Source organism: Leptidea sinapis, chromosome 34 (assembly GCF_905404315.1).
Source record: "Leptidea sinapis chromosome 34, ilLepSina1.1, whole genome shotgun sequence".
Lineage (NCBI taxonomy): Eukaryota > Metazoa > Arthropoda > Insecta > Lepidoptera > Pieridae > Leptidea > Leptidea sinapis.
This window is the reverse complement of record NC_066298.1, coordinates 666310-683932: the sequence shown is the minus strand read 5'-3', so window position 1 is coordinate 683932 and position 17623 is coordinate 666310. Positions and strand designations below refer to the sequence as shown.

General features: G+C 33.3%; 2 protein-coding genes across 3 annotated transcripts; both read right to left on the bottom strand.

Annotated features, from left to right (window-relative positions):
* Window positions 1–859: 859 nt before the first annotated feature.
* Window positions 860–5187, bottom strand: LOC126974853 (uncharacterized). Its single transcript, XM_050822521.1, has 2 exons — window positions 5046–5187; window positions 860–4967 (listed from the first exon to the last, which is right to left on the bottom strand). The coding sequence occupies exons 1-2, from the start codon at window positions 5087–5089 to the stop codon at window positions 1277–1279; spliced, it is 3735 nt and encodes a 1244-aa protein (XP_050678478.1). The 5' UTR covers window positions 5090–5187; the 3' UTR covers window positions 860–1276.
* Window positions 5188–8159: 2972 nt separating this feature from the next.
* On the bottom strand, window positions 8160–16700 carry LOC126974860 (zinc finger CCHC domain-containing protein 8 homolog). 2 transcript variants are annotated; one of them, XM_050822552.1, is made up of 8 exons: window positions 16585–16700; window positions 15805–16453; window positions 15561–15733; window positions 14624–14822; window positions 13599–13730; window positions 11762–11942; window positions 9842–10125; window positions 8160–9373 (listed from the first exon to the last, which is right to left on the bottom strand). In XM_050822552.1, exons 2-8 carry the CDS (start codon window positions 16450–16452, stop codon window positions 8732–8734), a joined length of 2259 nt encoding a protein of 752 aa, XP_050678509.1. In that variant the 5' UTR covers window position 16453; window positions 16585–16700; the 3' UTR covers window positions 8160–8731. The 2 variants fall into 2 exon arrangements, with proteins under 2 accessions (XP_050678509.1, XP_050678508.1); XM_050822551.1 differs by lacking the exon at window positions 16585–16700 and having other exon boundaries at window positions 15805–16574.
* Window positions 16701–17623: the final 923 nt, after the last annotated feature.

The window sequence follows — 17623 nt, the reverse complement described above, 5'->3', positions numbered from 1 at the left end:
TGGCGTATCATTTTCTTTGGGTTGTTTTAACTTCTCCAATAATGATGGTTCAATAAGTAACATTTTTTTAGCATTATCCATTTTCTTAAATAAATGAATTAATCAACCCACTTAGAATAGAACCCAATATTATCGGTAGAAATGAACCTCCTTTTTGTACAATTATATTTTTTCTAATTTTATTCGTACCTTTTCTTACCAATTTTCGAAGAATATTTTTATATTTCTTTAATTTAGATTTTTCTTTCTCGGCCAATTCAACGTTACCCCGCAGTACGTTATGAATACATTCACAAATGTAATTTATTTCTGTTTTGTTACATGATTTTAATAAAGCTTTTTGATATTTTGGCTTCAGTTTATGTAGAGCAATTAACAAATCTTTATGCGTCTTTAAACGTCTATGCATCATTTATAAATGATCGAAATTTCTTGATTCTTACCATATTTAAACCCTTTTGTGGGTACATAAACAGTGCAATATCCATCGGATGGAAATATCTTTGTCTTAACGCGACACAATTCATTTGTTTCTTGTTTCAAATCAATCATTAAATAACCATGAGCTTCATTGGTAGCATCTCTGTAAGAATCTTCCAAATATTTCGGATTTTCAGGGAATACTTGACGAGATAAGTATCGAATTTGGGTTTTATCTCGAGGATTTTTGAAATATATTATATAACTTGAGTTGAGTGATATATCTCTTTGTCCTTTACCTTGATGAAACAAATTTTGAGATAAATAAAACACACTTAAGTTTCTATGATGACTTCCTTTCGTGAATATATCAACAATACGACCATCTGATTCCCTCATCAGGTCATCAATTATTACAAGTTGAGGATTTTTTCCGTCAAACATAGATAAATCAGGTAAACCTTGAAGATAATTAATGTGGTTGAGATTATATAAAGGCTGCATTTCATCAAAGCACCAGGTGATTTGGGTAAAATTTGTATCACAGATATCATTCAAAAATTTTATAAAATTATTTACGAAAACTGATTTTCCACATCCACTTGGACCAGCAACTATTGCAGTGAATGGATGATTGAAATGATGCATTATCTACTACGTCTATGTGTGTTAAGGTTTAGTATAGTAATGAAACAATCTGTTATTAAACCACCATTTATTTAAACAGAAAAATCGATAATTGAAACAATATACAGTACATCATGTTTTACTCCGCAACTTATACATCTAAATACAATAATCTCTCATTTGGTTTTTTAAAACTATAATAATTTATTCTTAAAATTTAATATAATATTTATTCTATTTTATGATGACCCCAAGCTAATGTATCAATATTATTCGGTAAAATGTACCGTTTGGTATCATTAAATGACAGACTAGATTTATTTATTCTTTGAGTAAAAATATTATGCTTTATTGACTTAAATCTAAGCATTGAACAATATTCGTTCTTATTTTCAAATAAGCAAGTCTTATAATTTTCCATTTTCATATTCTTAGTAACACTTTTATTAACCCCCTTAGCTTTAGCTGTGAATTTTCCCTCAACATCTAATGCATACATTTTAGATCTAAGTCCTACAAATTCATTAAATATATTACCATTGTTTTCATCTTTAAAGTAGCCTAACTTCTTTTTATTGAGTTTTGGATAGCCAAATATATTTTTTTCTGTATAGTCAGAGGTATCGAAACGCAAATGTAAATCAGGTTTTATATCTCTGTAAAAATCATCTGTAAAAATTTGATATATTAAACTATCAGTATCTGTGTACAATAATTTTAATTTGTTTTGAAACTTTTTAAACATATAGTTATAGTGAAAGTCGTACATTAGAGTTTTAGAAATATCCAATATACAAAATCCCAAATAAATAGGTTTATTATGGAACAATTTCGTCTTTCGTAATTGAACTGCAACCAAATTTTCATTAAAAATAGATAAACTATGGAATTCTGGCTTAGCAATTAAATCTTGTGCGCCTAGAATTTTACCCTGATTTTCCCAATGACTCAATAATTTTACATTTACTCTTTTTTCGATATTTTCCATTGTTTTTCCAAACACTGAGTTATTCATTAATTTATAAAAATCTTTTTCGAAATCAGATGTGGCTAGTTTACGCATGTTTGTATTTAAATCTATATAATATTGTAACCATGCGCATTGTTTGAATTTTAAAATTCTATGAATTTTTTGTAATTTTAAACCCATTGTCAGACATTGCTTTAAATTTCTGTAGTGAATCACATATTTAATTTTATTACGAAGGTTTGGAACTAATTTTATGTCTTTTGTATTACCAATACATATATTCTCGGGACATAAGGGTAGGTCAGAATGTAAATCATGCAGTTCAATAGGATATTCTAGATCTACTTCCAAAATAAAACCATATTCATAATCATCAGGGACATCAAAATTAGTTGTGACATCTACCCACTCAAAACCTCCTGTAGGAAGGAATTGAGACATGGCCCATCCGTAAAGGTTATTAGCATCAAGATAAGTTAAAAATGAGTTTGGTGTGTCTTTATCATATTCTCGCATATATTTGTTATTTGCTTTGGCATAACGATTGCTACATTGAGATACACCTCCTCGAATGCCCGATCTAATAAAAGCTATTTGTTCAAAGTCTTGAAGTAATTCTAATTTAATTTTTGTGCATTTTAACATAGCATCCCAACTTAACCCAGGTGCTGTATAATAATGAGCTGGATCTAGACCATATGTTTGCAAACATAAGGCTCGGAAATTTTCAAACACATCTGTTAAAAGTAAAACATCGGTTTTAAGATATAAATCAGAATAATCTGACATATTTTGACAATGAAAGTGTTGCCAAACATCCTTGGCATGTTCATAATCTTCATCGGAAATATGTGTGTCGGTTAATGTATTGTAAAATTTATCGCGACTAGGGAGTGCTGAAAGTTTTAAGGAATCATGTGATGACATAAATTCATATGGATAAATTCCTTTTTTTCTAAGACGTAAAAAATCATTATTATTTGGAAAATTATATTTTAATGTTTGAAATTGTTCCTCCATCAAATTTTGAACAAGTTTGTCTAAACTACAAGGCAAAAATTTAAACGAATCAACGAATCTCAATTGAATTTTATGATTATTAAATTTTATCGTTTTTGTGAAAGAAATGTACTTTTCTTTCGTTTGTGGAATAATATCAATTTCCCCTTCAATAGAATTTAATGCATGAACAATAAAATGAGAGTCATATTGACTAAGATTGTGTAAAAAAACTGGGATGTGATAGGGGATTCTAAACTTTGTCTTACATACTTCGTGTGCAACTCCTCTAAAATGTCCTGTATGCGAGTCAAAGTATAATGCACATTCACCATTTAAATTAAATTGACATATAAAGCAGTCTTTACATTGCGAAATAATTTCATTATCATTGGAAGTCAAAGGCTTTGGACTTATGATAAAAGAATTCTTTGTGCAAATCACTTCTAAATCTTTATACAACTGATTCATAAAGACATGAGTACAATGAGGACCACTATATGTTTCATATTTTGATAAACTATCATCATATGAACATTTGATATAGTACCCAAAACTATAAACTTCGTGTTTGTGAACATTAGTTGTATAAGGTTTTGATGGATCGTTAAAGCATGTCTGAATTGGATTAAGGAAAGCTTCAAAATCCGCGTATATAACAAATGGTATTTGTAACATCTTATTAAATTTATCAAATTTTAAGACATTGTTTGAAATTGGTTGTCCAAACCAATCTTTTAAAGTTTTTTCTGTACTAGGCAATTCCACTTTAATATGACAACAATCATTCAATTGATGGGCTGATAACTTATCATTTGTTGAGAAGTGTAAAAGACAACCATCACAGATGTAGATTGCATGTTCATGGTTTGAAATTTGACCACTTACTAAACGCGATAGGTTTTTAATGTAACAAAAATGATTAATTGTTCCGTGCGAAATAAATAATAAATTGATATGAACAATTTTCCGTGATTTTGTTAAATACAATGGACCAACTAATTCATGTACTTTCTTTTTACAATTGTATTCAAGACCAAAAACATTTACACTTAAATTATTTAACCTTTCTACTTTTTGTATATCTGTCATTTTAACAGGAAACGTAACTCCGTCAAAATTTAATTTATTTGAATATTTACTGTAAGATGAAACTCTCTGAGAGTTCTTAGTAACTGGATATAATGCAGAAAGCAAAGCCCATTTAAAGCATAAATCATCCGAGTTTTGTACATTTATAACACTTTTTTTTAATTTGATTTCTTTAGGTAATTCAATGTATGATTTTCCACGTAATGGATTGAATTTGTTTATATTCATGTCTAATGCATTTATTTTCTTAAGACTCCAACCACTATCTTTTTTCTCAAATGTGCTAATTTTAGTCATCAACATATCACATAAGGACGAAAAGAAAAAATTTAAATCCTCACCCTGCATTATAGTATAACTACATGTTTGAAATTCAAATTCATTAGAAATATTTTTTGTTTCTTGAACAAAATTAGCGTGCAGAATAAAATTAACTTTAAAAATTGTAAGCAATCGAACAGATTCCTCAAATAGTGAAATAATTTCATTTTTAATAGAATTCAAAAACATTTCTGGTGTTTCGAATGTTTGTAATTGGTTGGATTTACTCTTTATTTTATATGAGATTATTCTATTACCAAAAGCCGATTCGTGTACTGTGACATTTTTTAAAGTACTATGTAATTGCATTACGTTATTCTTATGGAGGTTACTTCTAAGATGATTTGCATAATATCTTTTCCGTATTAAGATTTGACATAAAGAACAGTTCACCATTTCATCGTTCACACTGGTGAGCCCCGATGATGTGGATGGTTCCCCTTGTCTTCCTCTCTTTGTACTTGTATCATTGTCTTCACTGTCTTGTAATACTGCACTTCTTCTCTTAAAACCTCCTCCACTTTGTAGAACAGGTTGACTACAACATAAGTGAATGATATTAGCCACATTTCATCAATAATATAATACTAAATAATTTACAAAGAAAATAACTCACTTGATCATTTTTTCAACCTCATTACATACAAAGCAGAGTTCCATATCGTTATGTTTAATTTTCCAAATGATGAGAATATAATAATATTATTTGTATAAGAGAATAAATAAACTAATAACTAAACTGAACTAATATTTATGTATTTCTTCATAGCTACCTACTTATTGTTAAAATTATATTTCTTATAATTTTCTGTTTCTAAAATTTTCTTCGTAACATTGTATAAAATCTTTTTAATGTCCTTATAACTTTCATTATTGTCGATTGTATAATATTTTAATCTATAATCAGCGTATTTCCATTGTTCTTGTGCAGGCGTGTTTTTTATTTTATTGAGATCATAGATTTCTATTTTAACCAAATGTGATGCATTTCTTCCGTCATCTGCATTAGTTGTAATGTAAATACTTCCATTCTCCTGTGCTCTGGATATTGATGATGATATTTTCTTTTGTTTTGTTTTTTTCACTTCGAATAATGCATCTATATTTTCATTTGAGCTGGCCCTCTTCAAGGATTTAAGTTGAGGAACTTTTAATGAATCCTGACTATCTTCAGACAAGGGATAGTAAAATGTTTTATATGTATTTTCTTCCACTGTTGGGTTGAATGCATTCTACAACAACAATAAGACTGCTTTAGAATAGTATTATACATACATATCTTAATATAACAAATGATATAACTTTTTAATTTCAAAGTGAATAATAGATAAAACTTACCTCCATTGCAGCAAATCACTCAACAATTACACAAGACACAAAATATATAATAATTTGACTGAATACGCCACTTCAATGATTATTTTTCTGAACAGTTCTAGCATTTTATACTAAAATATCGTAAAAGTAAATTTGTTTATGATTAGTACTGGTTTTTAAATATTGTGATGAAACATAATGGCACTTAAATGATAAGTTCAATTATTGATAGTTTAATGGAGTCAACATTTCCAGATTGTACTAATGACTACGTAAGTATGTAGGTACAAAGTTCGTTTTCAATCAGCTTTTATATTATAATAAAATTGATGAAAATATAATTTCATCAAATGTTCATAGATTTATATTTGAATCGCTTGTAATGATATTTTGTTTTATTGTAACCATATAAGTTTTAAATACATGAATAAGATACATTAAAGCCTTATTTATTGAGTGCTTATGTTATTATGATCCACATAACTATTCAATCATCGCAACTGACAAGACCCTGTTCTCAACTAATATGAATACAATCGAGATACAGAATTATTTGAACAAAATCGATCCCAGTATTAAAAATAATGTTTACGCGGCAAACCGATTGCCGATATATGTTGTAACGCCCTGTTATATTGTCAGCAATTTAGATAGTGATAATAAGCCAGGCACTCACTGGGTTGCAATACACATTGATGAGCAGGGTATTGGACAATACTTCGATTCATATGGTCGTCCACCTCAGGGATTCCAGCTGATGTTTTTACAAAGGAATTGCAGAATGTATAACTACAATACTGCAAGAGTACAGAATGAATATACCGCAGTGTGTGGCGAGTACTGCATAATGTATCTATACTTTAAGTTTAATAAGAAGAGTTTGAATGATTTCATCAAATATTTTGAAAATGATACAATCTGCAATGATGTTTTATTATATACTTTATTTAAATCATGTTTTAAAAATAAATAATAAATACAGAAACTGTCTTTTTAATCGTAGTAACGAATGTGATAGAGGTAATTAGTAAATTACCTGTATCACGTTCATGGAAATTTAGACATTGAGTCGCTCACCAATCATTAGCTAAATGACCAGTGATTATTAATGATTATGGATCTGTTTAAATTAAAATGCTAACTTTGAAACTATAAGAGATATCGAAAAACGGATCAGCGCAATCGCTCGGAAATACATCAAAACCCCCAGTTTGACACCAAACTTCTTTTTTTTTTTTTTTTAGTAGGCATCACGAGCAAGTGAGCCAGAATCGAGGAGCCAGAACCGGCGAATCCCTACTACTGTGAGCCAGAACCGGCGAATCCCTACTACTTCGGAATCTGACACAAGCAAAGGCAAAACTATACAGAACAATGGCTAAAGAGGGGACACGGGGGGCCTCATCGCCGAGAATGCATTGAATCTACTGTTTGAGACACACTTTCCCGATTCATTCCCAATACATAGTGCAGAGCAGGCAGTAAATTACAGAAGGCCCCTGCGTGTGGACTGGAAGGTTGCCACGTTGGTCTGCTCCTCGCACCGAAATCTACCTTTGTCGTATTCCCTCGATTTGAGATAACTCCCGTAACTTCCACAGCTTGTATCAATTGGTATTGAAGAGAAGGCCCAATCAGTATTTCGACAGTAAGGCGAGACAAACTATAGAAATCGCAAATTCAGCCATCGACGATCAAGTCATCTCCGATCGGCTTGATTCTTTGACGTTGCGTAGTGATGTGGTTGCGTGAGATTTTCTACCGCATTTATCACGGGGACTGCTCAGAGTTGTTCGGGTTGCTACCAGTGGTCGAATTCCACCGCAGGACATTACATCAAAATGCTAAATATCAGCCTCATCACGTTGACGTCAGGCATTCCACAGTCGTCGCGCATCTTGCAAGAAATTTCTTTCTTCGCAGAGCCACTTTGTAGAATCAATTACCGGCTGCTGTTATCCCGAATCGATACGACTTAGGGACCTTCAAGAAAAGAGCATACTCCTACCTTAAAAGCCAGCAACGCACCTCTTGACCCATTTTGCGGATGTACATAGCCGGTTGCCTGACCACTCCCCATCGCGTGAGCCTCTTGCCTTATATAAAAAAAATTGTATTTTGACTAGTGCCACTGTCAAACTCCCCGCCTGGATCTGACGTCACGAGGATCAGGCGTCTAGCGATGTCGTCTAATTACGCGGCAAAGTATTGCTTGTTTAGAAGCACATTACATTTTGGAGAAATTTTTGTCTTTAATGACATCATCAACTTTGTAAGGTGTTTACTTACTTCATTGGCGGTTTTCACCCCCAATACGTTTTTGTTAATCATAATACACAAACATCGTAAGTATTTGCTTTGCAACAAAATGTATGTTTCCGATTATTCTAAGACAATAAATAAAAGAATCAAAAACAATATGATCTATTTATTGCAGTCAATTTAAAAAAACTTAATTCTGTAAGAATAATATATGCTAAAATAAATTACCTTTTTGGTAAATTTGGTTTGCTTAAACTAGTTAAATTTTATATTTTACAAAACTTGTCATTTTCATCAAAACAATAAAAATTAAAAACACGATTTAAAAGGTTTTGGAACTTTGAAAGATACTGATGGGCTGCGAAATATTTTAAGAAACCTTATAAATATGATCAGTGTCAGTAACACTTATGGTTGGTCGATACACTCGCATCCCGTGCCATTAAATACATAAAAGAAAAAACTTTTCTGATTTTATAAAATGTTTCGTGTACTAAAAGAAAAAGAACCATGTTCTAAGGTTTAAAAATGATCAATAGCGTAAGCCTAAATTTATGTACTTATCTTAGTATCTATTGATAATCTTTTTTCTTTAAAAATATGGCAGTGCTTATGTGCACATTATTGCATTCTTACAAAAATAGTATATTTTACAACAGAGCATATTTTATATAAAGAGTATACCACCTCTTACAATTCCAGTAGAGAGGTGGTTAGCTCCAATCATGAATCCTGTATTTTCTCGACTTCACTCTTAACTTTCTTCAAAAGACCTGTTATTTTCTTGTACTTACCTACGGAATTTGGAAGGTTTTCGAAGTAAATGACGTCGCATATGTCTTTAGCAAATTTATCGCCACTTGGCAGTTTAAGATATGGAGATGCTACATTCAAAACTGGTGTTCCGTAAACAGTTTTCTTAACATCACCAGTTTTCTGTTCTGGTGTCCTTAAATCTGTTGAAGAATCTTTTGTTTTTTGTACAGGAGTTAAAAGCAACTGATTACAATGATTATTAGGCCCTTCAACTTCACTTTTATCAGTCATGGATTCTCTTTTATTTATATCGAAACTAAGTTCGGCGTCATTTTTATCAGTATTATTACAACTAATACCATCTGTTTCATCAATAATCATAACAGATCCATCATCCTCATCGGTTTGCGATGTTATATCGTCTACATCGATTGTTATAAGAGAATGTTGCGATTTATCCTCAGATAAATCAGCATCTTTTGAAATATCTAAATCAGTTCCTGAATCGGTTGCTACTTCAGCGCTTTTGATGGCATCCAGAATAATTAGTTTTTTATTTTCCAAATCATCAATGGTAGGACTACTACAAATGCTGCTTTGGGATATATCCTGTAAAAGTTTGAAGCAAACAACTGTTATTAATATGACATAATGATCACATTATAGGGCAAATTTTTATAATGTTTACTTTAATTTGAGTAATAAAGAATTAACTTTTGATACATGAAACATGCAGATAGCATTTATTGTGATACTATTTCATGTTGTAAATATAATTCTTTATATTATGTGCTCAGACGAAAGTGCATCCTCTACAAGTAAATTATTAAGTTCTGTGTTAAATAACTGTTTGGTGTGGTTTGAGCAAAAAATTGAAGAGTTTTATGCATTTAGGCAAAATTAAAAAAAAAAATTTGCTTATAGAAGAATAAATAGTTATTAAATATTTTTATAAAGGTTGGGCATTTCATTTGGGATAGCTTAATTGTCATAAAATATCACAAAACCATCATAAAATCTGAGGTGATAATTTAAAACTGGAGCCAGCTAGAGAGAAGATAAAGGTAGAAAACTTACATCATCAGCATCATCGATGGTGATAAAACCAGCCGGTATGGGTATGTCAGGCACTTGCATCACTTCTATGATCTCCAAGTCAGACGAGTCAGCATCGCGCTCTTGTGCTTGTATACTGGTCAATAGAGTCCGCGGAACCATTGGAGGCGAAGTGGGCGGCGGCGGAGGCGACATAGGCGGCGGTGGAGGTGACGTAGGCAACGGTGGAGGCGACGAGGGCGGTGGCGGCTGTGCTGGAGGCTCGTCGTCCGGGAGCGGCGGAACCGATGGGAACGCTTCTACCTCTGTAATTGTTAAACAAAATATAAGTACGTACATAATAAAACGCCACAAACAAAAAAAAAATGGGGTGACTAAAGAAGAGTAATAGAACACAAATTAACTCTCTTCATATTTATTTTTTGTGCATTATAATTTAGTTATAAGTATTATGGTATTGAAAGGATATTCACGAAGTTTTCACTGGTGGACAGAGAAAAAGTTACTATCATTTTAGGCACCAGTAGATTTTTGTGTAATGTTTTTTACTTATTTTCTACTAACTTACTATTTACTACCAGTGCACATGAGTGATATACAAGGTGAAACTAAATGGGTATACTATGCTTTGAACCAGAAATTCCTTAGGTCATCTCTAATGACTATGTGAAGTCAGAAATGAATTAGCATTATATTTTAATACAATATTTAAAGTGCTAAGTCTTCGCAAAAAATATGATTCCCTCAACCCTAATCAGCTGTTTTTTTGAACTCTCTTTGACCTTAAACAGATGAAAAACGTAGATGTGACATAATATCAGATAATAGTAAAATGCCTACGATTCATTGCAGCTGTGAAGCAATTTGTGTTCTCATTTTGCCATGAAGACAAAGTTATTTTGTATGTGCATTTGCTTTAGCTGACATTGAAAATACTTCTAAATTTGTATTTACTGTAGTTATGTGTTACCCAATAAAGATTTTTTAAATTCTAATCTTATTATGAAACTATGTTATGTTAGTATTTACTCTGATTTCCGCGAGTGTTACAAATTTAAATAAAACACGTTTAAAAGATAAAAACTAGTGTAATTGTAACTGTGTTTTTACATTTTGTGTTTTTTTAAATATGTTAGGTTGAAAAGATCGGCCTGTGTGAATTAATACTCTTTGAATTGTGCTTTGAAACACGATATTTACTGCTCTGTGTGTGTGTAAATGTCTATTCTAAAGGCACCCTACACACTGCACCATTTTCAATTAAAGATTTGTTTATTATGTTCGAAATTAAATGAGTTCACATTTTTGATAAGTTATTACGTAAGCACTTCAATGTAGAATTCATTCTGTTTATAAACAAAGGCCCCGCCTAAAACTGGCAGTCTCTTTAAATTTAGGGTTGTCTAGGAAAAGAAATTGAAAAATAATATTTTTATTTCGTAGGGAAGTCTTTTTTTTTTTATTTATTAAAACTTAAACATCACCATACTATTGCATATGACCCAAATAACGTACCATTGAAGGGATGTTATACCCTTTCTGGTTCACGTTGTATATTAATGTGTTGCATCTTGGGGCTTTTCAGCACTTGCCACCATCACTTCAATCTATTTTTTATGTACCTGTGTTTAGGCATGTGTTATAAATGTAAGATGCATATTAATTAAGTTTTACCAATGGGAGACTAAAGCAGACAAGATGGCCCGCAAGTAAGCTGCTACCTTCAAACAAGATTATAGCGAAATTATTGAGCTAATGAGACTTAACAGTATATTTTGAAAGGTGACTAATGAAAGCAATTTTGATACTGTATACAATTTTGGTTTTTTCAAGAATATTTGAGTGGCACTGCATTGTAATGGACAGGTCATATTACTATCAAGTGAATGTCTTGCCTCCCTTGTCACTTTTTCTTTTACAAAAAGTACTATGATAACTTACCACTATCACTATCAAGCTCCATTTCTGCCAGGCCTTCTCCCACGGGACTGTCAACAGATGATGGGAACAAAATCAATTTCTTCCGCTTATATGCCCTTGTTGCATTAGGTGCTAGTGTTTCTAACATTTCCATCTTGCTGTCATGGTCCGAGAAAGGTGGAAGTCCGTATAGATGACACTCCTTAAAATATAATTTGGATCATTTTCTCATAACACAAAACAATCAACAACAGCTAGGCTTTAAGCACGCATAATGTTGTTATGGACTCTCAACTCAGGTTTTTAATAAAAAAAATACTTGTTTAAAGATTATTTCATATTATTATTAACTTCTAAAACAAAACATAAATGTTGTTTGGCACTACAAGTCAGCAGATTGGGATAGGATGCGTTCCTTTTTTGCATCCTACCCTTGGGGCAAGGTTTGTTTCCCTTCAGATGATTCTAGTGCCTGCGCCGTTGCAGTAGCCGATGTGATACTACAGGGCATGGATATTTATATACCAAGCTCTGTAGTACCGATAGGTGGCAAACCACAGCCCTGGTTCGATGCGTCAGTTAAAGCAGCATCTGACTGCAAAAAACAGGGGTATCGAACTTGGGTTGCGGCGCTGGGCACAAAGGATCCGAACTGCAAAGTTCTTAAGAGGAAATATAACTGTGCCTCCAGATTTTTTATTGCCCCTGCGAATTCGAAGCACGTCGTCGATCGACGAGCAGCTTTCCAGTTACCCGACCGGAACACGCAAGTTCTGGTCGTTGTCGAAAGCTGCTCTTGGTAACTTCAACCAGCCGTCCCTGCCGCCGTTGCACATGAGGAATGACACCCTGGCCCATAAGTTATAGAGAAAGCCGATCTCCTGTGCGCTCTTTTTGCCTCCAACTCGACTCTTGATGACAACGGAAAAACACCGCCGACCATCCCGCGGTGTCAGAGCGCTATGACTGAATCTGTCTTCTATTGAGTACTCTCTTGAGAAGGTCGCGGAATGGGGAAAATTGAACCTTGTCCAATTTACCCCCAGAAGACTCAAGTTTGCGCGTTTACCACAAAAAAAAACCCATTTGTCGTATCACCGTTCTTCGACAACACTTCCCTTAAAGCCTCGCCTAGTATACTACTGTGTGTCGAAATCTCGAGCGATTGCCAATTTCGTGGCCATCTGGAGGGCAAAGACAAATTGGTTTCGAAGAAACTGGGCGTCATTAATACACAGCACAGCAGAGCACGGCAATACTTCAAGCCGGCCCACATTCTAGCGCTCTACAAAGCGCAGGTCCGGCTATACATGGAGTATTGCTGTCATCTCTGGTCTGGCGCACCCCACTATCAGCTCGATCCATTTGACCGCGTGCAACGCAGAGCAGCTCGAATTGTCGGGGACCCAGTGGTCTGTGAACGGCTGGATCACTTGGCGTTGCGTAGAGATGTCGCTTCATTGTGTCTTCTACCGCATTCATCATGGGGAGTGTTCCGAAGAGCTGTTTACCCTGATTCCTACAGCCAAATTCCACCTTCGCACGACATGCCACAAGTTAGGATATCATCCCCACCATCTGGATGTGTGGTAGTCCTCCACAGTGCGGTTTTCAAGTAGCTTTCTACCACGTACTACAAAGCTGTGGAATGAACTTCCTTGTGCGGTGTTACCGGGAGGATACCTGCAACGCTCCTGTGATTCCTCTGATGTTGCAAGAGATTGTGGGTGGCGGTGATCACTTAACAACAGGTGACCTGTACGCTCGGTTGTCTTCCATAAAATTCCATAAAAAAAATTATGGATAAGAAATTTGAAATTGACCTGGAGAAAACTGTCATAAATAAAATTGCACCTACTTCTTTATACCGAGAACTTGCTTTAACATTAAATCCTGGGAAATCCAAGATCTTTTTAATGTCAAATTTATCTTTGGTGCCGGACTCACATACTTCACCAGATTCTTCTTCAGGATCCAGTATTGCATTTCCCTAAAAGTATTTATTCAGAATTATTTCTGACCATTAGATGCGGGGATTATAATTATTTTAATAATTATTTATTGAACTCTGCACCAGATAATTAAAACTGTACAAACTTGAAGTGTATATTATTTTTTTACTGGAAAAGACATTATATTATTCCTAATACAGTACATACCAGTTATAATGATGGTCAAGAGATGCAGATATTACATAGTACTAAAATAAGTGACAAAATAAATTTTTATTTATCAAAATCAAAATAATTTTAAATACAAATATATTAATATTTAAGACAAGAGGAAAAAAAACATTGGAATCAAAATGCTTATTCCACAATGTGCACATATATGATGTACCTGTATATATAATTATGTTACAATGTTTTACATTTGAACATATCTGGTGCAAAAAGTCTATAATTTTTTATTGTTTTTCGACAAGACATATTAGATACTTTTAGAGGTATTAAAATATTCCCATTGAAAGAAGATTCTGCCTTGTGTTTATTTCCGTAATTGTGGATATTGTCAAATGATGCATTTGACTCGCCAGCTTGTAGATGTTGTATTATAACACTTAATTCTTAAATGGAGAAACTTAAACACAAACTCCAGTTGTAAACTGTTTATTTGGTGATGTGCAGCCTATGCGGGTGATAGATCCTTAAAAGAAATCTTGTAAGAAACACAGCCATCACTATGGTGTTCTAAGCTTGACTGAACCAAAACTGACTTCAAATTTAGCTATATCTTTAGAGGGAATTTAAACTTTAACATCTTATTTACAGTTTGTGTATTACTTGACAGCCAACAGAAACAGCCTTCAGCATGGTGTACAACACCAAATGTACACATATTTCAGTAGATAGAAATAAATGAATGGTCAATAGTATAACTTACAGTGGAGTCAAACATTGTTATCCCTGAATGTGATATTCTAGCCTCCTCCAGCCATCCAGGAGGGTACCCTAGTAACCTCATCTTGTAGACATGAAGTGGTAACTCGTTATGTTTTAAGCCAAGAGCACTTCTAAGCTGGCCTGATATGCGTCCAGGGATTAGATGCCCATACTTTTGTTCATTTTCTACATGATATCGACTGAAAATGTTAATTTACAATGTGGTCACTGAAACTGACTTTATTGGTGCTTTGAATAAAATTTACTGATGAATTCTTTTAATAGAACCATATTAGAAAATAGCTGTTTTCATGGTGAGAAGACCAGTAAGTGACATTATAAATGATGATGCATAGCATAATATAATTGATGATGATTCAAATATTACTGAGAAAAGATAGAACAATAAAGTAAAAAATACTGTACCTTAATCAAAATCGCTTAATAATGTAGGTCAAGGAAATGACACTTATGAGTGTCACAAGTTTTCTATGCTTTTTACTTTACCACCACTTCAGTAAAGGTTGAGCTTTAATGAGATAAAGTGGCAAGAAACTCATTGCCACCCTTTTAAATCAACAATTAAGCGCTTATATACTTGACTGAATTTTGTCATCTAAATTCAGAAGCAACTTACAAATTAGAAGCTTCTGATCTCCAGTCAGTCAGAAACCATTCTTATTTCTAAATTTAGGATGCTAGCTTGCTGATGCTAAAGCACAGCTAATTTTACAATAATTTCAATTACAATATATTATGTAAAGTGATGCAACAAACATACTCAAATGGCAAATACTCTATACCTGGCACAATTAAAAAAAAGGAAATGTCAATACACACTCACTGTAAATAAATAAACATATACTATGTGAGCATTTCAATAGAGACTATAAAAACTTTAATTTTAAAAACATGAATAAAACCTTAGAAATACTAACCCTAACCTCACACCGGTGAGTTTCCTCTTCTCTGCAATTCTAGCATTGTTTCTAGGTGCCTTACAGTCTCTTACAGAATGTTGGCCATCACAATTAAAACATACAGTGCCCCTTGTCAAAGATTGAGTAGAGCTATCTTCTGTTTTAGGTAAATTGAATGTATGTGTTGATGCCTGTGTTCAAATATTTACAATTTAATTAAATTTAAAATATAGGTGACAGAATTTAAATAGATCAAATATACCTGATGATACACAGGGACTTCATATTTAACATATTTGGGATTTGTATCTACAAAAAATAAACCATCGCCAGTATTCATTTTAACTGGTTCTTCTTGACACAAGTCATCGGGCCATATATCCAACTCTGTATCAGTATCCCTATCTGTACAATCCACATTTCCTTGTTTCTTTATAAGTTTGAGCAGAAGCTCTTTGACTTGTTTTTTTAAATATCTTGCAAGTTTTCTATCTTTAAATTTAACTGAAACTAGTGGGGTTCTGTTTTCACAACCAACAACACCTAAGTCACTATTGGTCGCAGGTGAATCAATTTCAACGTCATTATATATTACATTCTTATTATTTAAATTGTCCGTTGTGTTTTCACATCTCACAGCAGTTTCATTGTTTATAGCACTGACAGCAGCTAGGGAATTCGTTTTCCCTCCATTACAATTCTCGTTTGGGACGACAATGCAGCTTTCTGTGGCTGGTGCGACTGAATTAATAGCTTCTGATTCTTTTTCTATTTCAGAAATAATCGCATTTGTTTCATTTATATCAGTGCGATTTACTTTAGGTTCTTTTGATTCATCACCGCTACTTAATATATCTTCATTGTCCAATTCATAAATGATATCATTCACGGCTGCCTTTCTCTTCGACATGCTTGCCAAAACGAAATTTTATTAATATCATTAAGTAAAAATAAAAGAAAACTGTAAATTAAAATTACAACAGTAACTAATACCTAAGTTGTTCTACCTAACCACAGAACACTTTTCCTCTAACATACATACCTAATTGTACCTAACACAGGCCACAGAATTGCACAGAAAATAGAAATACAGAATACATATTACGGCACAGAAGTAATCGTACAGATAATAGAATATAGATTCTAGACCCACTCAGACCATAGAACACTCACTATCTAACTCTTAAAATATCTAACTAACCCCAACGTCACCTTGTCATTTGACCCCGTCAGTATATAATATTTATATTCTCTGCGTTCGACCACAAAGTACATTTACTTGTATTGATTTGTAATTTTTCCTGATATAAATATTCATTATTTTTTATTTCGCTACATGGCGCTGTTGAACTTTATGAATAACTCTCATGAGTAATGACTAATAAGTATATTATGTTTCTCTGGGTATTTTTGGGTGGGTGAACAAGTGTTTGATTTGTTTATAGCAATTTCTTATTATTAATTAATTGTAGTGTGTGTTTGCTGCATTTTAATTTAGGTTGATTATCTAATTAGTAATTTGAGTGTTTATTTATAAGTGTGTTGTCTGTATAATTATTGTAAGTATTGCATTTGTATAAATATGATTAATGGCGTCCCTCCCCACTCCCCGGGGAAGTTACATTTTCGATCAAAATTCCAATAATATCCCATCCCCCATGGATATGGACTCGACCCGTCCTTTCAGGAAACGACAAAGTGAGGTAGATCCCGCTTCTTTTTAATTGACAAAGAAAAATTCTATCTCTAACGACTCGTCGGACTGGATTGAACAATTCTCTTGGAGAATAGCTCCCCCCTCTGTACCTTCTTTGGAAGAACTTTGCCCACCCATTCTGCCTCTTTATTCCCCTGATGATTTTGAATCACCTTTTTCTTGGGAGGAACTCTCAATTGCACTAGAGGGCCTTAGAGACTCATCACCAGGAATTGATGGGATTCCATATTCTTTCATCTCCAATAGTAGCGTCCCCGCAAAACAGGTACTTTTATCCATTCTTAACAATATATTTTTAACAGCTACCCCGCTAGAGGAATGGAGAACACAGATTATTATACCCATTGTAGCAAGTCTAGCTCTG